The following is a 27,422-nucleotide window of genomic DNA, read 5'->3' on the forward strand; positions in this document are numbered from 1 at the left end:
ATGCAAAGGTAAGATAAAGGCCAAATCTGGGGGTGTGAGCAACACAAAATCCAAATGTACAGACTTTGCATATCCAGTTTTATCTTCATGTCAGAAAAGTCTCTAATTATGCTGAAATGTGTGCTTTCAAGCTTTCCTACGCCTGGCCTTAAGAAAACTCCCTCCACCCCAAACTGACTGCAGCCAATGACTCCTTCCATGTCTTTCTCTCCCCACAAGGGATTTTAGACAGTGAATCTACATGGCCATGTCACCAGACCAAACAGACCTCCACCTTCTCAGCCTGTTCCCACCTGCCTCTGGCCAGCCTCCAGATAATTTTTGTGTCTTCCTCTGTGTTAAAGCCATCTTCTTCTACCTGCAGTGCTGGGAGGGAGCAGCCAGACCTGGCCTTTCAGAGCATACTGCTCCAGAGAGAGCACCTTGTTCTGGAGAGGGCATGGCAGGAAGAAATATCCTTCATAACATTCAGGGTGATGTGAGCCAGGTTTCAAACAGGAGGTCACAGCTTTCACTGCCAGAGACTGCCACCCATCTCGGGCATGGAGCAGCTCCATTTGCCATCTTCTAAGCTTCATTTAGACCTCTGAGAGATTCAGAGCAGGACAGAGCTGGTTACCTTCACAGGTGAAATGCCATATAGGGCCATGAAGCCACAGGCTGTGCTGGTTGGCTTGCAGGTCTAGATCAGCATGCCAACACCTCCACAGCAACGTGTAACCATAGACACAAATACAATTACAGACGCATTTCTTGGGAGAAGGTGGTAGAGTGACTCCAACATGTGTCAACAGCTTCCTGGGGAGAGGATTTAAAAGTGCTGTTTGGTGCAATAAAGACTGGTGCTTAATACACAATTTTCTGCAAAGATGCACTTTTAAATTTTTTTTTGCTTAGGTGAGCAGAGTGACTACATTAATGGGAAAACTGGAAGCCTTTTATGCCTTTCAAGCTTTTCAGTGGGTGAATAGTAGCTCAGACTGCAGGGGTATTTATGCCACCCTCTGCAGCATCTTATTTCAGCTATGGTAATTCAGTCTGATCTCTGTGGGTTCCCTATACAGGCAGTGGAAAGAGAGATGCTTCTCCAGAGGATGATTTAGCAGGGATGATTTTGATGTCCTGAATGGTTTTCCAGAGGCCATAGCTCCAGTGATTATAAAAGAACTTTGAAGACACTCACTTCCTACCAAACACCTAAATGTAGATGCCTGATCTCCTTTTCACACACATACACATCCTGTGTTTGAAGTTGAAAAAATAAATAAACCAGATATGGAAACAGTAGACCAGAGATAGGTGACTCCAGATGTTTCCTTAAGTACCTATTAGGAAAGAAACTGCAACCCTAAGAAAGCAAAAATCAGCAAAAGCTTTCAGTGCTGAAGGCAGGGGGAAGGTTATGCATAACTAACAAAATAAAGAAGACATTTGCAATTTTGCTTCCACAGAGGTTCACCTGTCCTGCCAGGCTTGGAAAAAGATCTGAATAAAAGGCTCTTGAAGAAGCCAAGGCACTTAGGGAGTGCCTGCACAGCATTCCACAGGTAGTGCAAGCATCTTCTATACACAGGAGTAAGAAACAATCCACTCTATCAGCTAGAAATGCTAATGATGTGGGAAGGACTCCGTAGACATGTGACCTTTATTTACTTTTAATTCTTTTCCATATTGCTGAGAGCAGAGTTTCTTGTTAGCAAGATGCAAAGGAATTATTGGTTATGGGAACTTTGGGTGGCTTAGAAGCATTGCCAGAAACAGGTGGCAATAGGAAAGCACTGTGTGTCTCCTCTTCCACTGAAAGTAAAGCTAGATAAAGCAGAACTGTGCTTCAAGAGAATAGATTTATCACTGTCCTTAGACTGAACAGGGTAATTTTTTTTTCACTGTCCTTTTTGAACTGTTCAGCACTGGCACATGTAGGAAGACACAGAACATTGCCTTCTTGGAATTCAAAATATGCAATAGCTCTAGGCTGAGGAGTTTATTTACAAACAGCACCAGAAATGACAAATGTCTCAGTATTGAGCCTTCATTCCTTGGTGGTCTCCTACACTTGAATGTAGAGAAAACAATGCTGGTATTCAACAGATATTGAGGAGGTTACAGCAGCAAACAAATCTGATCTGAGCTGCTCTGGGTTGCCAGTTTAGTGTGTAGCTAACCATTTTTTCATAGAACCATAGGATCGTAGATATGCTGAGTTGGAAGGGAAGCGTCAGGATCATTGAGTCCAGCTCCTGGCCCTGGACAGGTCACCCCAGGAGTCACATCCTGTGCTTGAGAGCATTGTACAAATACTTCCTGGACTCTGTCAGGCTTGGGGCTGTGAGCACTGCCCTGGGGAGCCTGTTCAGTGCCCAACCACTCTCTGGAACAAGAACCCTTTCCTGATATCCAACTTACACCTCTCCAAACCCAGGTTCATGCCATTTCCTCAAGTCCTGTCACTGGTCACAAGAGTGAAAAGAGCAGTGCTTGCCCCTCCTCTACCCCTTGTGAAGATGTGGAAGACCCAGTGGGGTTTCCCCTCAGTCTCCTCCAGGCTGAACAGACCAAGTGACCTCAGCCATTCCTCATATGGCTTCAGGCCCTTCATCACCTTCATAGCCCTCCTTTGGACACACTGTAACAGATCAAAGTCTCTTTTATATTGTGGCGCCCCAAACTGCTCACAGAGCTCGAGGTGAGGCCACACCAGTGCAGGGCAGAGCTGGACAATCCCCTCCCTTGGTTCCAAAAGGCTTGAATGCCAGGGATGGGTGAATGATCACTACCTGCACAAAGCCTGATTTCAGCCTGATGGGTGTTGCAGAGTGCTTTGCCAGAATATGCATATGTCAGAGATTAAGTGAGGAGCTCGGGGGGAGTGGGACAGAAAGCACTTGTTGGGCTCAGTCTCAGGTCACACCAGTGTTGTGTGTGAGCGTGCTCACCCCCCCGTAAGGCTGGAGCCTTTACAAAGGATGGGGAATGGGCAGAGTGCCTGCAAACAGAAAGGGACAGGCCTGTGGCTCTGCAGAGACAGCACCCTCCAGCTGTTTGTTTAGCTACAGTCAGAATGAATCCTATTTTGTGAACCTGCCAGCACACAGAAAAAAAACATGAGATTGAAACCCCTTGCTCAGCAGATGCAGGACACAGCCTTTTTACTTTCTAAGACAGTATTATTTTTATAGGCAGTCTTAGCTAGCCTCAGGAGTCCTGATGTATTCTAACCCACTCTAAGTTCTTTGTCCACTTTGTCCACCTAAAGACTAAGCAAAGATTTGGGATGATGGACTCTCACCAGAGGGACAATGACATTTGTTAAACCTGAAGACTTCAAACATACAGCACTTTGGATTTTCAAACATTTTTTATTGCTATTCCCATTTACTGGGGTTCAGGATGGTGAGGTCTTTGCTGCATAGAGAATCAGTTTCTTGAATTTTTAAATTTTTTTTAACTTATTTTATAGTCTCCATATCAGAATAATTTGTTTTAATACTCCCTAGTGAAATGAAGAGAAAACCTTCAGATTCCTAATCAGGTTAGGGCTATACTAAACCATAGGCAAAGATCTAGGCAAGGGTGATCCTACTCTGACAGAGTGACAGCCCTAAAGATGTAATTTAAAGATAAAGGAAGTCAAAGAATTGGAAGTCAAAGGACTTGAACACCGTCTTCTCTGTTTTAATTGCAGCTGGCTGCTCTGCAGTATCCTCTGGAAGAATCTTACAGGGGAGCAGCCCAGTAGTTGTAAAAGATCATGCATCAAAGCCTCAGAGAAAACAATCTTCATGCAGACAAACAATTTTAATCATCAAAAAAACAGGCATCTCTTTTCTTTTTGTCCTTTGCAAGAAAATTGTAAATACATACAGGCAGTCACACACAGAGTTATTCCTGATCTTCAAAATTATTTTAGCACCAAAGAGTCCAAAGCCTATATGTGTGTTAGGTAGATACCAACACAGCTTGTTGCTCTCTATCAATAGAGCAACTTACCACCTACAAATCTGAGCACTCTCATCTGGCAACCTATTTCTTGTTAAAAACAGTGATTCTGGTTTTTCAGCGCTGAGCAATACCAGTGCAATGGGAAGCACAATGAGCATCTTTGTGCACCAGTGAAAGTCCTGTGGTGGTCATGCTTGCTTCCTGGGAGGTGAGATGGTTAAATTCAGCATCAAGGCATTAGATCAGCCTAAAAGAATTCACAGGAATACAACTGGTACTCAATAGTGCACACAAATGCTGCATGTTTCCCACATGCTACTTGACACAACTGCAGAGATTATTTCCTGTTCTTCATGAAACTCACTCATTCAATATCATAATTTTTTGACTTCCAAGAGAAACTTGGAGACCCCTGCAGAGGCTCACCCAGGGCCAGCATTAGCCTGGGGTTCAATACAGCTCTGACCTACTCCTATCTGCTCCCTCTTCCCAGTTCTAGTGCAGAAAGAGAAGTGGCAAGATGCAGCTCGGGGTGTAACAGTCCACCCCATCCCACAGGGAACCGGTCACTTTTCACACATGAAGCTTTCCCATAGGCAAGAATGAGCTTTGAAAAGCTATAGAGAAGAGTTTACAATGCAGGGATGACTCCTTCCATACAACCAAGAGAGCAAAACACACCACAGACATTTAACTGCACCAGGCCCTGGGGCATGCTTGCAGCTGTGCGATGCAACCAGAACACTTTATAAGCAGAGCAATAACAAGGTAATAATTGTGAAAGGGGAAGAAACCTATCTGTTCCACTCTAAAAATGAATTACAGGCACCACAATAGTGTGCATATAACAGGATCTGACTCAGAAGAAACTGGTCTGGCTCTGTAAAAGCAAACCAGCTCCAAGGCAAAGCTGAGCATGCAGTGACTCTGTCAGGTTTTGTAGGGGTTATCACCCTGGTTTTCTTCTGTATAGATCAGGGTTGTAACTCTGTCTGCCTGCATCTGTCAGATCAAGAAAGGGGGACTCTCCAGAGAAGTGGCCTAGCTAGTGAGGCCACTCAAAACCAGAGATGTGTAACTAACTCAGGCCTCTCTGAAGGCATGGCCTGTAGGATAATTTAAGCATGTCTTGATAGCGTAGAACTACAGAGTGGAAAAATCTTCTGAGTGCAACCTGCTGTCGAGTTGCATCTGAAGACATTTATACAGAAAAAAGATCAAAGACTCATGGCTCAGCAGCCACGAAGTGGATACACCAACCATCCCTGATGGGCTGGCCACAAGCAAGGGAAGAATAGGTTAGTTTGTGACAGCTACCCCAGCATGTCCAGTCTTCATCTTCCTCACCCCTGAAGCAACTCTGCAAAGGGCCATCTGATAGCAATTGGGTTCCATCAGCACAATTCAGACAAAATGTTCCCAGAAGGTACAAGAGGACATGTTGGGGGCAGTCATGTGCTAAAATGCTGACGTTGTTTTTGAACAAAAGCTGGTTCACATCCCACCACCTCTTTGAATAGGAGGAACAAGAATTTGACTGGTGGGAGATCTCTGCAGTGCTCCTGAAACTCCTTCCTGCTCCACATGAGGATATGCACCGGAGTCTTTGCTCCTCGAAAAACCCAGGCTATTGGCAGCAGGTTTTGTACCAAGATTTAATTGCTGCTCAAAGATCTGTGAGTGATCCCATAAACAGCAGCATTACAGAGAGGCTGCCAAGGAGCCAGAGGCCTGATTCTGGGAGACAGCTGTGTGCCTAGAAAGGGTCGTGAGTCTTGGCCTCTCCACAGAGGAGAACTTGTCGGAAACTCCACCCAGTATGGAACAGTGGTACATAACCAGTATAAGAACAGTGAGTTACTAAGGATATGTTCTCTGCCCACGGGATGTCTTGCCAAAGAAGACAAGGCCATTTGCAGCAAAATATGGATAAATATGGATATAATATGGATTGTGGCCAAATTTGGAAATAATTATGTCTCCTTTGCTCCTGCAACATTCCACAACTGGGCAATTGGCCCAATGCCATTTCCATGCAAACCAATTGGAGATTGCCATCAGTCATCCATTTGAATCCACTGAACTGCTGACCTACATCTGACCAAACAGACAGAAAAGACCCTGTGGCCTACATTATAAACAATTCAATAAATGCAGGGAAATTGAGACAAAATACTCTCCCTCAGAACATTGGCTTGGTGACCAGCTTGTGCTGGGAATCGAGGCTGCTTGCAAGAAGCACCAAACCCTATAAATTGATTTATTATGTGTATTACACTTTTTATCAGCTCAGTAGTTAAAAACTGAAAACTGTGAGCCCAATTCACTGCTGATGCACATCCACTGAGTTCAGTAACTTTAGAGATGGGCTGACTGCAGCTCACTGCTCCCTTGAAGTGCCACAGGCTGCCTTTAGATTGCATGTTTGGTGCAGAGTTGCAGAGAATGGTGAGGAGACACATCCTGGCAAGGGCTCCTGCAGACCACAGCAGTGACTCCACATAAGTGTGATGGGATCATATTTGCTTCCCAGGACCAAGAAGCTGACTCAAAGACAGCATCCTTTTCCCACTGCTGAAACCCAGTTAGCCATGGTTTAGAAAGAGGGGCCTCATGACCTTAAACAGATTGCTCAGGTGCTTGGATTTACCTAATCTCATCTTTCCTAGCTCATTTCATGGAAACAGAGCTGGTTCAGCTGCTCTCCAGAGATTTCTGACTGATCCTGGATATAGAAGGGGTCGAGGTTGGACTTTTCATCTCCTCATCTGCCCCACTGTCTGTGCTTGTCTTTGCCACCCTGCTGATTCCCTCCCTGTTCTCCACACTCCTCTCTGCCTGCTCCTTCCCCCACTCAGCCTGTTCTTGGTACAAATGTCAGGTGTTCACTCTCTCTTCTTTCTGCTTGTGAGAAAACAATGGGATGACACAGAGACAAACAGATTCCTCCATCTGAAGGTCTCATCCTGACTGCTGGTGCAGACAAAGGTTGTTGCATGCAGGACTCTGGCAGCTGAGGCTGACATTCTGTTAGCATTCAAACACATTTTATCTACTTGGAGCATGGTATTTCCTCTCCTGACTCTGTCTTCTTGTTTATGACAACAGCCTCATCAGGTAGTTTAGGGTCAGGTAAAAGCAATCTCACACATTTCTCGTGTAAGAGCCTTCAAGGAATGTTCTTTTCTCTGAGATCTAGCCTTCTCATGTGCCTACATCCCAGATGCTTTGCATCTCAATGAATGCAGATCAAGAAAGCAAACCTATTACAGAAAAATATGACGGAGGATAAAATTGGAATGTATGGCCCTGAAACAAGGCATCAGATATGAGTCTGAAAGACAATGAGAAGGATTTTGACAAATACCTATGAAAGAAAGCACTTTCCTTGCATAGCAGTTGCATTTGAGACATAAGTTGTCATTAACCCAGAAAAACCTCTCCCATTTCCATTTTAAAACCTGGAACTGAATGCTGCTATCACTTGTGTTTAATGGACATTTTGTCATTCACTGTAGAAATGAAAGAAATTACCTTTGCAAAAAAACCTCTCAAATTATTTTTATTTATAAGAATCACTGCCAGTCACACAACATTAGTTTATTAGGAAAACTTAATCAAAACATCTGAACCTGACACCTGAATATCAATGACTGTGTTGACAAACAGAAGTGAAATGAACTTGTGTGATTAAAACAGGATATTGCAGGTCTTCTTAAATATATGTAAAAAAGAAAACCCAGTGGTAGAGGCAAGTTTCAGTGATCCTAAACCTAAAAAAACCCCAACTAAATAAAATATCCCCAAACTCCAAAATGCCTTAGAAATGAAAATGTCTTCAAATAGATGTTAATGGAGAATACAGGAATGTATACTACTACCCTGCACAGGTTGGTATGCAAGAGACTGCTGTCATAGTGCCTATTACACAGATATTTATTACACACAAGAGTGAATAGTTTGTACCTTGGAATTTCCTATCAGCTGATCTTCAAGGGTGTTGGAGGCTCTTGAGTCCTGCCTCACAGAAAGGAACTGACGCACCAGGGAGGAGGATGACTTTGGCAATCAGCTCACCTTTGCCCAATAAATGAATGAGACCATTAAAACAGAATAATGGTCTTGACCACTTTTAAGCACTTTTCATCTAAAATGTAAAAAGCTCTCAAGCCATGCCTCTTAAAGGCAAGGGACTGTCATGAAATGAATAGTTTTGATTTCTTTTCTTATGGGCTTTCTGCATTTAGAGCCTGAACTAAAAAAAAAGAACCAAAAAAAACCAAAACAAAACCCAACAAGAGCCAAACCAAAACAATTAGTTGCACTGGAAAGCTTTGCTGCTGTGGGCACGAGAAATCTTGCTTTCCTGCTGACAGCTCAGGTACTCGATGCCATCTTCTAGGAGAAGGAAGTATTGTCAGACCTGGGTTTGGTTATGGACTCTGCTGACAAGCCTTGTCACCATTAATATGTATATACACTAAAATACACTTTGCACACCTTGCTGATGAGTTATGTATGCAAATATGTTGAGGCCAGCTACACACGTTGCATTGCCACACTGAAGTCATTAACTTGTGCCACTTGGAGGATGTGGTCTAGGCCACAGCAGGAAAAATGGGGCTCTTTAGACATTCATGATCTGGTTAATCCACTGGGTAAGCCCTTACATGGCAAGAATGTGAGCCTTCATCTTCGTTAGATGCTCCAAATCAGCTGCATACGTGGCCAAGACTCAGAAAGAATCTCTTTAAAAGAAACATACGACCAAACCAAACCAAACCAATGAGCCAATCCAAAACAAAGCACACACACACACAAAAAAAAAAAAAAAAAAGTGCCACCCCACAAACTGCCCCACAAACAGCCCCCCCAAAAAACCCCAACTCTCCCCACAAACACTGTTGAGTGTCAACAACTGTATTCTTGCCCAATAAGCCTGAGCCAAACCCCAAAGAACTTACATTCAGATGTAGAAAACCTCTAAAATAACTGTTATTTCTGTTCTCTGTAACTACGCTGGGCTCTTTGTAGTTAAGACATTCAGGTCTGTTTAAGGGCAATTCTGAAATTTTTAATGGTAATCACAAGAGAACGAGCTGCTGACATAGCAATGCCTTCTCACTTTTGTACTAGGACTCCAGCAAAGATATCCAGGGAGACTTGTGGAAAGTTACAACAAACTTGCACTCCACCAAACAGAATACTTATGTGCTGCATCTGAAACATATGTTACAGTGTTTTATGTTTTATGCCATTGCAACTAGAACAGAATGGAGACAGACCCGTGCTTGGGGAGCTGGGAAAAGCTAAACCACCTTTGCTGGATCCCCAAAACCAGAGAAACCAGTGCCTGGTCATTCTGCATGCCCAGAGGTCAGTGCAAAAGGGAGCAGCAGTGAAGCAGAAGATGTGGAGAAGTTTGCAGACCCGGGTGGGCTCTTCACACGGGGTCTCTGATGTGGCTGGGCGATGCCCTGGGGCCAAGAGAGGCACTCTTGGCTTCTTCAACTCCAACAGAGGAGAGAGCCCAGCACTGCCCTGGGGAGGAGCCAAGCAGTGCGCACTAATTCGGGGTGGAGCTGAAGGCACGAACCACACCCCAAAGAAACAAGTATCCACTGCTCTTTGATCTATTTTACCACCTTTCCATGCCAAAGGACAGTGGAGTTCAGCGACAGGCTGCTTCAGCAACAGTTCATTCTCTGCTCAGCTGCAGCTTTGTTTAACTCAGCTAGCAGTGACTGCAGAATTTTTCTTTTATTGATTGATGCCCATTTAGAAGCCAGCAGAAAGCACATATTATTCATTCAACTAGCTTTCATAATGCTCAACTTATGAAACCACAGCCACAAAAAACTTTCATACAAAGCTTTTGAGGCTGATTGGTGAATTCAGTCAGAAAAGACCTTTCTGCTTGATAATGCAGTTGTAGGGGTTATTTCAGCTGTAAGGGCCTAAGATAAATGCAGTTTTATTGAATTGAAAACATTTCGGAGAAATGTGCCAATTCAGTTTCATGTCAGAAAAAGTCAAAACACTCTGTGAAGATGAATTGCAATGATTTCACAGAATATTAGAAACATAGAATACGCTGAGTTGGAAGGGACACTTCAGGACCTTTGAGTTCCAGCTCCTGATCCTGCACATGACATCCCAACAATCACACCACGTGCCTGAGAGTCTTGTTCAAATCTTTCTGCCAGGCTTGGTGCTGTGACCACTGCCCTGGGGAGCTGTTCCAGTGCTCAGCCATCCTTTGGGTGAAGACTCTTTTCCTACTATCCAACCTAAACCTCCTCCAATTGAGCTTCAGGCCATTTCCTCAACTCCTGTCACTGGTCCCCAGCAGAGATTTGTGCTGCCCCTCTGCTGCCCCCAGTGAGGATGTAGAAGACTCCACTGAGGTTTCCCCTCAGTCTCCTCTTGTCCAGGCTGGACAGACCAAGTGACCTCAGCCACTCCTCACACAGCTTCCCCTCCAGACCTTTCACCTTCCTCGTGGCCTCCCTTGGACACTCTCTAATACCTTCATGGCTTTTTTATGTTGTGGTGTCCAAAGCTGCCCCAGCACTCGAGGTGAGGCTGCCCCAGTGCAGAGCAGAGCAGGACAATCCCCTCCCTTGCCCGGCTGGGGATGCTGTCCCTGATGCCCCCCAGGACACGGGTGGCCCTCCTGGCTGCCAGGGCACTGCTGGCTCATGTTCAACTTGCCATGGACCAGGATCCCCAGGTCCCTTTCCATGGCACTGCTCTCCAGCCTCTCATTCCCCAGTCTCTACATCCAGGGCTGCACCATCCCAGGTGCAGAATTTGCCACTTGCCCTTGTTGAACTTCACACGGTTGGTGACTGCCCAGCTCTCTAATTCATCAAGGTCTCTCTGCAGGGCCTCTCTGGCCTCGAGGGAGTGAACAGCTCATCCCAATTTAGTGACATCAGCAAACTTGGTATTCCTTTGAGTCCTGCAACCAAGGTGTTAAAAAAGATGTTGAGGGGCACTTGGCCAAGGATGGAGACAATAGCAGAAATAAAAGCATAAGGCACTAATAAAATTAAACTACTTGGTAGGTTAAAAGACCATTTAAAATTAATTCTATGGATAATATAAAATCTTTAAATGTCTGATTTGATTGTGAATTTTAAATAAATAAATAAATAAAAAGGAAAACCAAGGATGATAATTTCTCAGGACACTGACTATCTAGTTTCTGATCAGCAGCATTGCCAGGCTCGGCAGAGAGGGAAGCACATTGCCTGAATTTTGGAGACTTATCTAGCCTTTGATTATAGCAAATTTCTTCCTCACTCAGTGAAGAAGCCAAAAAAGTTTGCACTGGCAGGAGCTATGTTGCACTGTATGTATTTTTGAAATTAAAAAGAAGAAAAGAACTGCACTACCCACTACAACATATTTCAGATTTTCTGCATCACACTACACAATATATGGTACAGCTTATATAAAACTAAAATTTACACTCAGGAGCCAGGTTGTAGCCTTCAAAATGAGAAATAAAACCTAAATTTCTTCTCTATAAATACTACATACTCAATTTTTTTGACAATTATGAATGATTAATTTTATGAAGGACATGGATGTAGACCATAGCAGGTTCTTCCCACCGTCCTCAGTTCCCAAGCCAGGAGGAGAGTCTGAGCTTCTAGACCACGCAGGGTTTTGGGAGAACCTTTCTGAATCACCCTGACACACCAGAGTACCTTTTTCCATCTGAGACTTCTGGGAAGGCTGCGCCCTCTCCTGACAGTTCAGGACTCGGTAGCACTGACTGATAAAGCCACTTTGCTGCAGTCAACAAGCCCAGGCTCAGCCTCAGACCCACCAAGACCACACCAGCTCGACTTAAAACTTCCATTGCACGGTGCAGAAGGGCTTCACGTTGAGATGGATATATCAAAATTGTAAGTTTTTTCACCGTGCTTTAAGAAAGCAAACGGCTTGAAAGTAGATGCTTTAAAAACACCTCACCATTTATTTGAAAATGGATAGAACACCGTGCTAGAATCATCTCCAAATAAGATACAGTGTTTACAATCCATGCAATTCTGTAAAGGAAACTTTCATATGTTAAAAATATAACCTTGAAATCACTGTTGTAGCCCATTAATTCCATTTCACAGAGCTAATACATGATATGGCTAATGCTATTATAAAGAGTCAGTCTGCCTTCACAAGCAAATGTAATCTCCTTCAGCCAGCAAAGCTTATGCAGGAACAACTTGAAGAAATCCCACACATCTTGTCAATCACTCACACTATGCCTAAGTGAATATTAACTTCATTTTTTTTGTGTGACATGCTTACCTCTCATCTGATCTTGCATTCAAGTTAAGTGAATTTTATGGACTCACAACTGCATACTGATTAGTGCTTCTGGTCCTGGAAACTTCTGAATGCCACCAAGAAAGAGAAGGAAATTTTCACCACATCAGACTGGCAGGGACTATTTGGAGGAAATTTTTGCCTTTTTTTATAGCTTAGGATATGAGTCACTTCTTCAAAGCATCTGAAATTTTACTTAACAAATTTCCTTCTAATCTAGAACCTGATTACTGACACCATTTATCTCCCTGGATTTTCTTCTGAGATACATGATTCTTCTGCAACTGTGGGCTTTTGCATAAGAAGGGCTTTACTATTTTGTTTTTCTTTAGGATGCCAGTGTTGCAAAATGTGCAACATGTAAAATTTTCTTAAGAAAGGATGTTCTTTAATGTTTGGTCTTTATATATTTTCAAGCCAAATCAGCAAGAAGGGAAATTTAAACAGAGAGCAGCTAACAAGCTCTAAGTGACATAGAGGTGTTAGAAAAACAAATTACTTGTGGGTAGAATTGCCTTCTTAAGGCTTGGGGCTGGACTTGCTTCAATGATCTCAGACCCAGAGGGAGGTTAACCAGGCTTGGGGAGAAGGATGTACCACTGAGAGTGGACACAAAGAATGCAGAATTTATGGGCCCCAAGGACATTTAGCAGAGCTCCCAAGATAAGGAAGAAACCAATAAAGACAGCTCAGCGACTGTGCTGAATCAGCTGTGCCTGGGTAGGAGGTAATTCCAGCAGGGGCAGATCACAGCCACCAGCTGAGAGCCCACCTCAGAGCAGGAGAAAGCCTGAGCATGCGGACTAGTCAGCATGAGGAGAGAGAGAGTCGTTAAAACAGTAGAGGAGACAATACCAATTAGTAAGAGAACTGTGTAACTTGTAGCCAATGAACAATAATTCCTTTGTTTGCTAAAATGTATAAATAGCAAAAAGTTTTTATAGTTGGTGTGCTTGATTTGTGGAATACCACAGAGGACTCAGGCTTGTGCAACTCAAAGATAAATAACCAATGTCTCTCTGGAGTGTGTAATTATTGGCTTGTTGCACTGGGTAAAAAGTCTGATTTTTTTTTTTAGACAACACTGGGGCTTATGTTGCTGTCTGGAGAATTTAAAGGCAGCACCGTTTATTTCATGTATCATTCAAATGATTGGTAAGGCAGATGTAAAAGAGAAGGTAATTATTATTTTACCTTCTCCAATTGTATTATTTACAACAGGACGGTTTACAGTCATAGCCCATGACCACCAATTAAACACATCTGGAACGGAAAATGACTCTTCAGGAAGCAGCACCACACAGTAAGGGACACCTCGGGCCCCTGGAAGTTAATGGCTACTGCCAGATATGGAGGGGGGGGAGAAGATCTTGTTAATCACATTGTTGTACACTGGGTGAAGGTCAAAGAGCACTGAGCGCTAAATTACCCTATTTCCTGTTCCCTCTGGCTTCTCCTTCTGTCCTGCCGGGTCAGCACAAGCTTCACTCTGCGCTTCTGACACTAAGCTGAAAAAAGAGAACAGCCACCAGGAGGCGAAGTAATAGAGCCTCATTAATAGTCACACAGACTCATTAATAGTCATCCACGATTATCTTCAGCTATTGTAACAGGATTCAGAGCGTCAGAGAAACGCTGCATTAACAATATAATTCCCCCTGCTTCACAAAAGCCTTCTGTTGCTGATTAAATTAGCAGATTAATTATAATTACCCTTAAACGCGTTCGAGGTATTTTCATTCCACGAACCTCTCTGAAACGTGAAACGTTCTATGTTTTAAGCCTTTCCCAGCCAAACCACTGCGTGTTTAAACGCGGTGTGTGTTATATGTGTGTATGATAATTCGTGCAAAGAAAATTGTTGTATATTTTACAGTTATGTATTGTTAAGATATACTCTTGTAAAAAGTTTTAAACGCACAAGTCAGTGACGGGGATTGCAACACAGTGTCGAAACCACCTGGACAAGGGAGGGAGAGCCTCAGTTACAATCGAATGAACGTGGCCAGCCCGGAGAATGATCGCCACTCAAGGTGATCCGAGGAACTACCAGACGATGAATACGCGATAAATATCTGAGATTGAGACAGCCGGAGCCATCGGGGAGATACATCTCAATGCCGGATTCCGGGAACGCCATCATGGGTGCTCATCACTCTCCGGACATGTTTTGTTCAACTTGCCACAGAGAAAGAACTCCACACGAATATGTGCAGTCCAAAAAGGAACAAAAGGGACTCTGCCTCGGGCAAGAAAAACCGTATAAAAATCGCTCGGACAGGACAGTCGGTGTGAAACACAGGGGACTCTGTGCTGTAGTGGTCAGCGCCGATACCCGGGCTCGGCACTGACCCTTTTTGATTGGATAGTGGCTTCTCGTTGTTATTCTCTAAATTTATATTTGGACCATTTAATAAATTTTCTTTAATTAACAAATTGGAGCATTCATTTATAGCAGTGTGTGTGTGTACCTAGAGCCTCTGGAGGAACACAGGCTCTGGGGTGACCTTATCGCTCCTACACGAGGCTGTGGCCGGGTGGGGTCGGCCTCTCCTCCCAGGCCACCAGCGACAGGACAAGAGGCCACAGTCCCAAGCAAGAGAAGGCTGAGGTTGGACATTGGGAAGAATTTCTTCGCAGAAAAGGTGATTAAGGCTCGGAATGGGCCGCCCGGGGAGGTGGTGGAGTCACGGTCCCTGGAGGTGCTCAAGGGAAGGGTCTGGCTGGCACCGCGGGGCTGGGCCCGGTGACCTCGGAGGTCTTTCCCAACCGAATCCTTTCTGTGAAAAATGCACATTTTATGATTGGCTTTTCGCAATGGTTACAATGAATATTGTATGTGTAATGTTGGAAAGTTATGCTGTATTAATTCTCTCAAGTAGTGTGTTGAATGTATTTTTAGGTTATAACACAGTGTTAAAATAGAAACTATACTATGTAGGATACTTTTTAACTAGCTCAAGAAAGAGATGGGATAATCAATGAATTCTTCGCACAAAGATAACAATTACAGAAACCCCTAAATTTTCCAGAGGAGAGGAATTTATGGCTTTCCTTATCAACAGAAACGAACTTTTTCAAGCCTGACTGAGACTCGAAGGCGCCTGGGAATTACCAGAACCTTTTGGACAGGTACCAGATGAATTTCCTGTTTTAAATAAAATATATGCATAATCATGAAGTGTTTTGTATACGCAACAGGCTATTGCTTTTAAGGTTATTTGTTCACAAGGCATGCTTGTCGTGGCTTAAGTGCCCGAGAGCATCCGGACGTCCGTAATTCTTTGCTTTTTATTGTCTTGTAATTGTCCTAACTCTAAATTTTTATTACTCTAACTGTACTACTATTTTTATAACCATTTTATTATTATTAAACTTTAAAAATTTTAAAAACCAAGTGACTGGCGCTTTTCACGCATTCCGAGATTCTGCAACAAAGCCCCAGCGCTACGCTTCGCCCGCTGTTTTATTAACGCAATCCTCCGCCGCGTTGCGACCGCTTGCACGGAGCTCACTTAAGCACGGCGCCAGGACGAATGGCAGGCTTTGCACGCTACTTAAAAGCTACTCTTTTAAACGTTATTCTTTACAGTTTTAACACACAGTCGCTTGGGCTTAGAGCCCCTCCCAAGCCGCTCTAGGATTCCGTGTCCCGCCGGCACGGCAGGACCCACATGAGCGCCGGGCGCCCTCCCTCAGCCCTTTATCCGCAGGGCTGCGCACGGCGGGGCCGGGCCGGGCCGGACGTGACGCGGGCGGCGGAGCGCTGCGTGCCGGGAGCGCGGTGGGCGGCGGCGGGCGGGAGGCGGCGGCCGGAGGGGGCCGGGCCGCAGCGACGCGGTTCCTGTCGCCCACAGGGGCTCCCCTCCATGGCGGTTGCCGCGGGAGGCCGCAGATAACCGGCCGCGGCCCCTCTCCCCCTTCCTCCCTCCTTCCCTTCCCCCTCCCCCGCCCGCCGCCATGCCCGCCCGGGCCCCGCCGCCCCCCGCGCAGCCCGCAGGTAAGAGACGGCGGCGGGCGGCTCGCTGCCGCCGGGCCTGGCCGCGGAAGGGCGCCGGGGACCCCTCGGCGCTGCCCCCGGGAGGGGGGCGGCCGCGGCCGGGGCCTGTCGGGGCAGCGCCGTCCTTCCCGTTGGCCCGCGGGGGAGGGCGGCGGGGCCCGGGCGGGGCAGGGCAGGGGGGAAGCCCCGCGGCTCCCCGGGCTCGTCCCGCCGCAGCCGGAGCGGGGGGTTCGGCTTTGTCCTGCGGCGGGGCCCGCGTTTTCCTGGGGTTCAGCGGCGCCGCAGCTGCGAGAGGGCTCAAGGATGTGTGGTGCAAGAAGTTAAGCTGTCCTGTGCGTTTGGCTTCTCCTGACAAGCTTTCTCTTTCGGGGGGCGTAAAGCGTGTCGGTTGGTTGCTAAATGCATGTGGACATGGCAGGCTGAGCAGAGTTACGGTAATTTAAGTGTGGTATTTTTCTTTTTGTAAAGGAGGTAATGCCATTCTAAAATGGGGCGGAATTGCTTAAATGTTATTGGGTCCTGACAGTTCAGTTTGCTATGAAAAGTGTCTGCTGGATGAACCAAAATATAATTTTTTCTTTAGAGAAGACAGTGCCTTAAAAAACAACGCTTAAACCTTGGGATTCCTTAAAAGTGTCAGTAAATTGGCCTCTTAATGGTGACAGTCCCTTCCTTCCATCTTCAGCACAGCAATGGAAACCGTCGGCAGCTTAATGCTCCTTAAGCAAACATCTGTTCATAAATGACTGGAGTGACAGAGAGAAACACTGTTGACAGGAGCTGTACTGGGTTGGTTTTACAAGTTTTGTTTCCATGCGTGGTTTAGAGCCCAACATGCTTCATTAGAACTCATTTTTCAGCTGTTGAGCCCATGGTAAAGTGTGTTTGATGGATGCTGCTTTTTAGCTGGATTGGTCCTTGGAGATTGAGCAAAATTAAAAGTATTTCCTCCTTGTTTTATTCTCTGAACATATGAACGAAACTTGGAAAGGCAATTAGCCTACTTTAGAAATAAAAATGGTCTGTTGTATTGTCAGCACAGACAGAGGTTTGCTCATGCAAGGCACAGGTAGCAGTTTCTCCTCCTGAAGTTGGAGTTATACCTGGAGGAATGGAACATTAATTGTGAGAGCCTGGGGAAGAGTTGGAGTACTTGTGACTACTGAGGGCTTGTTTTGTTTATTTTAAACAGTCATGTCAGTGAGAATAAATAGCATGAACTTAAGAATGAAAGTTAAAAATATGTAAAAAAGCTAATGGAGCTCTGGTGTTTTCATTCTGCATTGATAGTTGCATAAAGTACACACTGCATGACCTTTTAAGGTCATGTGAAAGTATGACCTCTTGTTTTTATTTCCGTAATTTGTTTATAAGTAAGCAGTTGAAGGATCACAGCCTCAATTGTTTGTTTTTTTTTTTTAATGTACTTTGTTTTTGTTCAGATCATGGTTTTGTTTAGTAAAGGATTTAAAAGACTATAAAATCTGGAGTTCACACAGTGAATCATATTTGTGTTACATATTGCTGGTGATGAGGGCTCTGTGTGATCTCTGCATTTCTACTTAAAAACTCCAGTAGCTCACTAAGCTAACACAAGCCTCTTAACACCTTAATTACCCAAAGTAATAGCCTGAACCTTTCAGTGCTTTGAAAAGACTTGTCTTTCACAGTGGAAATAATAGAGCAGCTTAGATGGACCTCAGTCAACTCTGCCTTTTCCTCTTGAAATATTCATCGAGCTGTCCTTGCAGATCTGTGGTGGTATCAGTTGGAAATCCAGCGGTAAAGAAACTGATGCTCTGCTCGATCGAGTTGTTTTCACTACACTCAGCAGCATAATTTTCTTGCAGATACCATTATCTACCTCGACAGACATTATCTACCTCGACAGAATGTTCATTCCTCTCTGTGCTATTGTGCTGTTTGACAACTTAAACTGCTTCTTTGTGAACATTTCAGCGCAATGACATGCTAACCCTTTCATGGGGATTCAAAATACTCATAATTTTTCTGGATAGTCAGAGAAGTGCCTTAGATCCTACTTATTCCTAGGTGTTAGAAATTTTGTCTGTTAGATTTTCTCCTTTGTGCAAAAAAACCACACTGAGTAAGCTGCTGCTATTGCACACACACGCACAGGAAAAAAGCCTTGAAATATGCCTTGTTTGAAAACTGACAGTCTCATTTTCAGTAGACTTTCTTTCCTGCTAATGTCTTTGGCAATTAAAGTTTTCAATTGCAAGGAATATTTCTGTATTGGTGCCACTTGCAAGGTGATCTAAGAAATCTGCTGTAAAGTAAATAATTTGGGTTTTTCAGATCAAAGAGTCCCGTGCTGGGAAAACCACAGGGAAGGGCAAATCCTCTCTTCACTTTAGTATGTTTGGAAGTAGGGTGAAGGAAACGTGAAACCTCAAGTTCATTTGTCTATTGATAAGCGATGGAAAATCGATTTTATTCTTTAGGTGTATTAGGTGTCCCTCCTGTACTATGTTTTTAATATGAGGTAATGTCTGTAGGTGGGATCAATGGTGAATAAGTAAGCTTGCTCACTGAAAAACAAGCAGTAAGTACATTTGCAGTATTGGGAAGAAGACCCATGGTTGTTTTCCTTGTGCAGCTGTATTTCCTCTGCCAGGCTGTGAGAGAAGCTGTCACAGCAGAGTGCAGCCCTGGGCAGTTCTGATCTGCTCTGTGCTGCAGCCTGTGTGAAGTTTGAAGGGTTTCTGTGTGATGGAGATCATACTGCTCTGTGAGGAAGTCTCTGGGAACACTTGACCCTAGGTAATCTAGTTCTAATACCTTTCTAATCTAGCACTTTTTCATCCTAATTTAGAACACATTCCCAGCTAGTATGCTTGAAGGTAACATCCAGAAATAGATTTCTCGCTGAGTTGAGCACTGTTTTAAAAGGAATTTAAGAAATCCTAAGAATGAAAACATCTGAGTTATGTGTTACTTACAACATCTGTCTTTGCACATTGTGTGGCTGTGTGCTGTATGTTGGACACAAATACTGCATTCCACAGAGCCAGATTGTAACCTGATTGACTGTCCCAGCCAGTTGTGTTTGCCCATATGAATTTAAGATGTGCTTGTTCTTACAAGGTTTTCCCCACTTTCTGTTTACAGATCTATATACAGGCAGCATCTTCATCTGCACCTGTTAAAGCACATCAGTAGACTTTGAGTTGAAACATTTTTTTGCTTATAGTAACTTTGAGGATAACCTGGTCTTTTAGGTTTGGGGAGTAATGCTATTCTTGGTTTAAAAAGGAGTTTAATGAACCAACAGAACATTTAGATTCATATTTTCCAACAGCTCCTCTGATTCCACAGCTAAGCCAAAATGAAACAGGGAGAAGTGAAGCAGCACAAATTCTGAAAATACATGTTTGCTTCTTTATATAGTTTAACAACATTTAAAATGAAAATGCTTATACCCAAGATCTGTTTAAATTTCACTTTTGTGCCACCTAACTTGGTCTTCCTGCATTGTCAGTGGTGAGAGGAAGAGCACCACTGTCAAAGAGGTTTGAATATGGAATAGGCTGGATTGTCCAGGGGTGCCTGGTGTTTAATGCCAGCCTGAGGAGCACAGGAGACCAGGAAAAATGAGCTGCCTGAGATTAGTGCCAGATTCTTGGTGAAGCTGTCCTGAGTTCTGTTACTTTAATGTTCATTATACATACAACACTTTGTAATAGAAAGTGTCCAGCAAATTCAGTGTTTGAAACCACAGTAATGTACGATGGAATTGATTAATTCCAAATGTTTGGTAGTGAGAAATAAGGCTTAGATATGTTTGCCTTACTGGAACTGGAGATGATTGTTTTCCTCAACTCATACATGTCCAAGAAAAGGTGCTCTGAAACTCCTGCTTTGGGTAATGGACCTCCTGGCTGTAACAGCATTAAGTTCAAAATAGAAAACATTGATTTCTTGGAGGCTTTATGAAGTAAACGTTTTCTTGCTGTATTTTGGTTGCTGGTAACTATTTCCAAAAATAAAAGTAAGCTTATTAAACCAATTTAAGAACATACTGACTTCAGCTTGGTCAGACACTCTCTCTCTAGAGTGAATTTGGGATACAGAAATGCTGTTCTAACAGACAGGCTCTCCTCATTTACAGCTGCCATTCTAGAAATAGGTTCTCAGGTGAAGAAAGACTGGGAATCTGGTTTCCATTGTTCATAAGCCAAAGAAAAGGCAAAGAGATAATGGAAGAGGACAGCTTTTCCTACTGAAAGCCAACACTGTGCTGTAATAAGAAGTCTAAATCTGGTCCTTACTGTGGTATTTTTGGCATTTGCTAGAGGAATTCCCTTGCAGTAAGAGTTAAATGTTCTTGGAAAGATCAGATGCCAGCTGCTAATGACTTGAATCCATCTCCTTGCCATTGCAAGGCTTTTACTGTAGAGTATTTCAGTAACGTTGTAATTTCTGTCATGGAGATCTTGATTGTGCCATTTCTGATTATTGTGTTTCCTGTATGCTTTAAGGAGGTGCTTTGCTTAACTCAGCTTTTCTTCAGAATAACCCACAGCTGAGAGGTTATTCATTGCTTCCTCTCAAATTAAAGGAAACATTCTGCTCTGCAAGGGGTTTCTTTTGAATTTACATGCCTCAGGTATTTCTTTAGAGATACTCTTTGCAACCTCCTGATTTTTTAGGTCTTATGTAAGAGCCAAACATGCTGTTTCAGGTTTTGCCTTAGAAGATACACAGAGAAGGAACTATTTATACCTGCTTTTGTGCAGTGTAATTGCATTGTTGTCTATGCTGCCTAGTCTTTGTTAGGCTGTTGCTATTACTCTGCAAAAAGGTAGTGAGCAAGGATGTGATCTGTGAGTGAGGAAAGCACATATTGTTCCCTATTTACTGTAAACCAATAATGAGATAGCCTGGTTTTGTTGTAAATGTTTTGAAAACCTGGTTTTCAGAAAAGAAGGGTATGCATTTTCTCTTTCCAGTTACTTGCCTATCAAAATTTTTCTAGTATTACTGATTTCCGTTTTCTCACTTCTTTTAATGTTTCAAATTAACTTGAATTGCATTCTTAAATAAATGCATGTGACTTGAGAAAAAAGATTTGAACCTTGAATCATAATTAATCAGCAGTTTTCTTCTTTAGAGTACAATGTCAATATGTACTTGTGAGTGCATTGGTGAATTGCATTTATAGTATGACTTCCACAGTGGTCTCCTGTTTGTGGTACTGAAACTTTTTGAGAAATTCCTTGATAGTGAACGTTAGAATGTGAATATAAAGAAACACATGGAAGTAAGAACTAGCATTGCCAATTAATAAAAACCCAACAAGCAAACATGTAAAAGAAAGAAATGCAGAAAATGACATGTGAGAGATAATACAATTTTTTTTTACCTAGAAAACGTTGGTACAACTGCATGCCATGAGCAATTGATAGAAATCTGTCTTCAGTCTAATCTTAAACCGTTGAGATCTGCAGAAGTTACTGGCATTTGTCAACATAAATCTGTGTTTGTGACTAAAGCAATCCACTAAACATGAACACTTTAACTGTGTCAGATTCCTCACCTCGAGGTGTAAGGTCTGATGCCAGAAACCTGGGTTGTTACTTATTACAAAGCACAGAAGTTAGGCAAATTATGCTCTGTTACACAAGTAAAGACTGTTATAATTTCCTTCAAATCGCAGTCCTTATCATTTAGTGTACTGAAAAATTGGAGGTTTCTTTTAAGAAATACATGTTTAAAGAATCTATAAGTGAACAGAGCATGGTAGCTTTATACTTGACTTATAAATTTGGTCACCAGTTGGCTCAAACATAAGATGATGATAAATAATCTGCATTATTGGTCATAGAACTTTTACAAATTCTACTTCAGGTTAAATCACATTGTAAACATCACTTGAAATACCAGGTTTACAAAATAATATAGCAGAATGTCTTGACCAAGGATATGTCTGAGTTGGGTAAAAGGACTACAAAAGATGAAGCCATGGTTCCAGCTGTATTTGAAATGCCAGACAAAGCAGGGATTAACTAAATGAAATAAGGAACAATGTAGTTGTTCTGTCAGACTTGTGAGTTTTCACCACAGGTTTCAATGGACAATAACTAATTTGGTTTCTAGCTGGCAGATAGAACACTTTTGGAAGTCATGAAAGAGGACCATATTGCAATTCTTTCTGAATAAAACTACATTAAGACTACAAAATACCTATGCTGCTTTATGTTGTGAGGAGAATTGGAATTATGCCCAGTTTAAAAATTTATCACTGATTAGTCAAGAAGAGGGGGAATACTATTTCGACTTTTGTTCTTTTCTTACAGTTTGAGATCTGTCAACAACAATTAAATTGTGTTAGTTGTAACCTTACACTCATTTATAATGCAGATTAACACATTTTGGAGTTCTCAGTGTTTGGCTTTTAAAATGCAGCAGTAGCATAACTGGAAGTACCTGACATTTAAAAAATAATTATACAGAAACCCATACAGTTGGTTATACAGTGGGTTCTTGTGGGTTAAACTGAATAAACACATAGTAGACGATCAAACCTGTGATCAAATTTTTAAATGTACAGTTAATGTTCCTTGCAAATCCTGTTTTGGCAACTGTTATTGAAGTGTAGCTGGAGCATTGTGCTGCTGGACTGCTGCTTTGTAAATGATCCCTGTGATGTTTTAAAAGTGCTTTGAAATGAAAAATTGAAGGAAGTTTCTTCTGCTCTACGTCCGAAGTCGCAGGAGAGAAAATTTTTAAATGGTCAGGCATCTTCCTACATGTCCAATTGGGTTTTGGCTGTTTGTTTCAGCTCCCATGCAGTTATCTTTGTCCTGTGCTTATCCTTATTATTCTTGTTCCTTATCTCCCCTTTTTTATGTTAAATGGAAAGAAAAGGAGTCTTGTGGGTAAACTCCCTGTGATTGTGATGCTTGCTTCTCTCACATTATGCAGTTTGTTTTGTGAAACTGCATATTTGGATTCTTTTAGATCATCCTTGCCTCCAAGGCTGTTCTCAGCTCTATTGTGATTTATTTTTGGCTGAGGTTAAAATAGTCATACAGTAAATGGTCAACCAAAAAATGGGTAGAGTTGTTATGATGGATAGTATATGAATTTTTCTTGGCATGTCTTGCCAAAATGAGATCCACTAATGTAAGTTGGTGTAGTTACTAGTAGAGACCTGAATGTGATATTTCAAATGACTGAGATGAAAACTGACCTATACAAGCATATAAATCTGAAAAGACTTAAAACACATGGTTTTTGATGAACCACACAGATACAATTTTCTTTTAATGGGAAAGTTCAGAAGTTTAGAGCAAGTGAAGCTCTTCTCTCAAATACCTTGTTAAGCAGCTGGTGCTGAGTAAGCCTATGTGGGAGCTTGTTGACAACTTAAGCTTTATTCTAAACAAAACCTTTACAGTTCTCTTCAGTTTGCATGTTATGTTACAAATTACTTCATGATTTCATCTGATAAGCATGATGTACTTTTGTAACTGCAAACTACTCTTTCAAAAAGAAATTTTAATTATGTTAGTCACCTCAAGGTTGCCAGTTTCCTGGCAAATATCAAGTGCTTGGTATGTTGTGCTTGAGAAGAACTGCAGAGCTTCATTTGTGGCTTTTTTACCCTTTGTGTGCTGCTCTTAAGGTGTTTTTACAAAGTTGTTTACTAAAGGCACTGGGATATAAGGATCACATTTTATCTGTGTTGCCTAACTAGTGTTGTAAAGTCTGCACTTATTCTACTGGTTAGAAGTTCAAATATTTGCCAATATGTATAGGTTGTTTCCACTCTTTTTCGGTAGGTGAGGCTTAGTGTTATTACAGTTCATTCATGTGAAGTGTAGCTTGAAATGGAAAGAGCTCTTGGTGTGAGCTCTTCTTTGAAGGGTTTTAAGGTATGAACTAGTTCAGTGATGTGTACAACTACTAGTACAACTGTACTAGTAGTTATTGTTTCATTAATTGCACACAGCATTGAAAAAGTCAAGATGATTCTTTAGGAAAGAAATTTTTCCATCCATACCTGGCTTGTTTTTGTAATGGTTTGAAATGTTAAGACAGAGCAAGTCCTTAATCTGTTTCTATCTAGGCCATGGGAATATTTTCTTCTTTTTCTTTTCCCCCTGTGGTTTAGTGATTTGTGGTTAAATATTTTATGAATAATTGTGTTCAGCTCTCTTTTTGAGAATTAGTTTTGATGAAGTGTGTTTGGCTCTTGGCTTTACTGGTGGCATCATGATGGCATTTCTCAGCTGGTTCCTAAGACAGAAGCAGGCTGGTGGCAGCAGCTGTGGAGGCAGTGTGTTGGCTTGTGGGTAGAAATCCAGAGAACAGGGCAACCAAACTGAAACCCATGGACTGGTAGAAAGAGACTTAAACAGTAGGGCAGCAGGTCATAGCTCATGGTTCTAAGAGCAGTTCCTTCCTCCACTCCTTCACAATTTCAGAGTTTATGGAAACACTTTTTGAAGTCTTTGACAGTGATGAAGGTCCTTTTTGTGTATGGCACTCCATGTGGAGTGGCTTAACTCCTGTCACACACCTGAGAACACAAAGAGTGTGGCAAAGCATGGACCAGGTCACTAGCACTTTTGTGAACTGCTGGTGATGGCAGGTAGAGAACTGATGAGGTAAAACTGAGTTTTTAGTTGTGCCAGTGTGTTGCACAACAAGATGATAATTTCAGCACTGTCTGCTGACAATTTGATCATGTAGTTGTTTAGAAGAGACTTGAACTGTCCCAGTAGATTCTTTGTGACTTGTAGAACACATGGGTTTGGGGAGTGTTTCTTTCTGATATCTAATACAGATATTGACCTATATGCAGACTTAAAAAATGAAGCATGAAACTGTAAAAATGAAATACGTAAGAACATGAAAGCTAGCCAAGTTCTGACATAGCTCTGTTTTTCCCTCATGCAGAAATACATTAATGTTGAAGCAGAACCAAACAATGGAACCAGACATTATTCGAATGTACTCCTCATCCCCTCCACCACTTGACAATGGAGCTGATGATGATGATGAAGATGAGTTTGGAGGATTTTCTGGTGTGAGCACTGCTGGCGTAGCTTTTGCTGATTTTGATACAGCGGACTACAGTCATCCAAAGGAAGAGTTTATACCCACAAATCATTTCATCCCACTCCATGATTATTCTGACAATGTAGCTAGCATTGCAACTTTCACATCTGTTAAAAATGGTAAAGATAAAGACTGCATTGCTGAGTTTCCTACTCATACTAAGGAGCTTTCTGATATGTCAGCTACTAGTACTATCAAAGAAAAATCTAAGTTTAGAACTTCAGGTACCGCTTTAGAAGATGTAAACAGAAGGGAGGAACAAAGAGACAACACTGGAAAATCAGAGGGTTTTTCTTCTCGTGTGGTTAGAACTGGTGTAACAGTTGAGAGGCAGGATGAGCAAATAGATGCTTGTAATGGTGAGAAACTTCCATGTCTAGAGATTCTAACAAATGGATTTGCAGCATCAGACCCTGTAAATCCTCAGGGAACAGAAGATCTAGACAGTGTTGGTGACTCAAAGGGACTGAAAACTGTTAACACCCATAGTACTGAGCAAAGTTTGAACTCAATGCCTAGCTCAGGTGAAGATGTTGCAGATTTTGCTACCTTCTCAAACAAAACCCCAATCCATTTAGAGGGAACAGGGCCTACAATATGCAGTGTCCTTAATGAAAGAGACTCAGTGAGCATTCAGGAGAACAACAGAATAAACAGAGTAACTCATAGTGAAGAAGAGGTTTGCATTTCAGAAATTAGTTGTGAACAGGGTCCCTCAGAACTGGAATTTTCAATTTCTAGTACGTCTCAAGGAACTGGAAGTTCAGTATGCACTACAGAGAATGGAGAGCACAGTGGGAGGAGAAGACAACATCACACAGAGAATGGCAAAGATTTTACTGGGCCTGAGGATTCTTCAAAAGCAGCAGATATCAAGGCTGATAAATTCCAAAGCCTAAGCTGTGATCCTGCAGGGGACAAACTGGGTGGTGATGAAGATCTCAAAAATGGTGGAAGTAGCACTGAAGTTTTAGCTTGCAGTGACAAACATGATGATGTGTTTGGTGACTTTGGTTCAGTCAGCAGTGCATCTCCCACCTTCAGGAATGCTCAAGACTCAATAAACGCTCTCGATTCAGAAAGAACTTCTGAACAGCCTGCACATATTAGTGAACCTAACGAGGAATTTGGTGAATTCAGGGACACGAGTACTGTTTGTCAGCAGCCAACAAGTTTGGACCAAGCTGAACTAAATCAAGCTGCTGACACTTTAGAATGTGATACTACCAGTAAAACTTCTGGGGTAGACTTCCAGCATACTACTGAGGTAGAAAATGGTGATGATACTGAATTTGGAGACTTTGATTCAGTGCCAAAACCTCAAGATGAGAGTGTTGCTTTTCAGGACTCGGATGACTTTGCGGACTTCAGTTCAGCAGGTTGTGAGCAGGCTACAGACTGGAATGCTTTTGAAGATGAACAAAAAGACAGCTGTTCTTGGGCTGCCTTTGGAGATGAGCAGGCTGGTGAATCTCATCACAGAAAAGAGACGTGGCAGTCGCATAGGACAGATGTGTCTGCCAGGAGTGATGGCCCAGTGTTACGCAAGACTGACAGTGCTGCTTTAGCATCTTTCCAGGGGACTATCAGTAAGCAATCCCAAGAGCTGTCACCTTCAGTTCAGGTAAGGGTTTGCTTTGTTTTCCTCAGTCTTGTTCTGCTCTTATGCATACAGGTCTTCCTGGTTCCTGCTTCTGCGTACAACAAATATTTGAATAGTCCTTGTTTGCCTTTTAGGAGAGATTTAATGTGCTCTGGGAGACGGGCTGATAAGAAACATTATGCTGTGTTTGGATATTGCAGATCTTTGCAGCACTGTTACTTCCCACAGACAAACGGGCAGGGTGTGCTGGAACTTGTAGGAATGTGTTTTGATGATTACATGTGATCCTTTACATAAATTGATCAAAGGAATAAGCCAACATGAACATTTCAGAGCCTGTGATAGTTTTTCCTTTTTGCTTCATTGTTTACTGACTTTTGGGGAGGCACACTCTTGCCTTTTTGTAAAATAGTAGTGTGACCAGAAGCTGGGATTAGTGGTTCTCAA

At 42.6% G+C, this 27,422-nt stretch overlaps 1 protein-coding gene and 1 long non-coding RNA gene across 4 annotated transcripts in view; one reads left to right on the top strand and one right to left on the bottom strand.

Annotated features, from left to right (window-relative positions):
• Positions 1-10,563: 10,563 nt before the first annotated feature.
• On the bottom strand, positions 10,564-14,980 carry LOC128805314 (uncharacterized). The gene is made up of 3 exons (XR_008436376.1): positions 13,712-14,980; positions 12,265-12,349; positions 10,564-10,906 (listed from the first exon to the last, which is right to left on the bottom strand). It is a non-coding gene; the product is annotated as an uncharacterized LOC128805314 (long non-coding RNA).
• Positions 14,981-16,087: 1,107 nt separating this feature from the next.
• Positions 16,088-27,422, top strand: part of AFTPH (aftiphilin) — a 42,538-nt gene continuing 31,203 nt past the window's right edge. For all 3 annotated transcript variants that reach the window (XM_053973441.1, XM_053973442.1, XM_053973443.1), the window contains exons 1-2: positions 16,088-16,282; positions 25,211-26,996. In XM_053973441.1, the coding sequence (XP_053829416.1) occupies positions 25,221-26,996 (1,776 nt within the window). In that variant the 5' untranslated portion in view covers positions 16,088-16,282; positions 25,211-25,220. The remainder of the gene's footprint in view (positions 16,283-25,210; positions 26,997-27,422) is intronic.

The sequence above is a fragment of the Vidua macroura genome, chromosome 3, assembly GCF_024509145.1.
Source record: "Vidua macroura isolate BioBank_ID:100142 chromosome 3, ASM2450914v1, whole genome shotgun sequence".
Taxonomy (NCBI): Eukaryota; Metazoa; Chordata; class Aves; order Passeriformes; family Viduidae; genus Vidua; species Vidua macroura.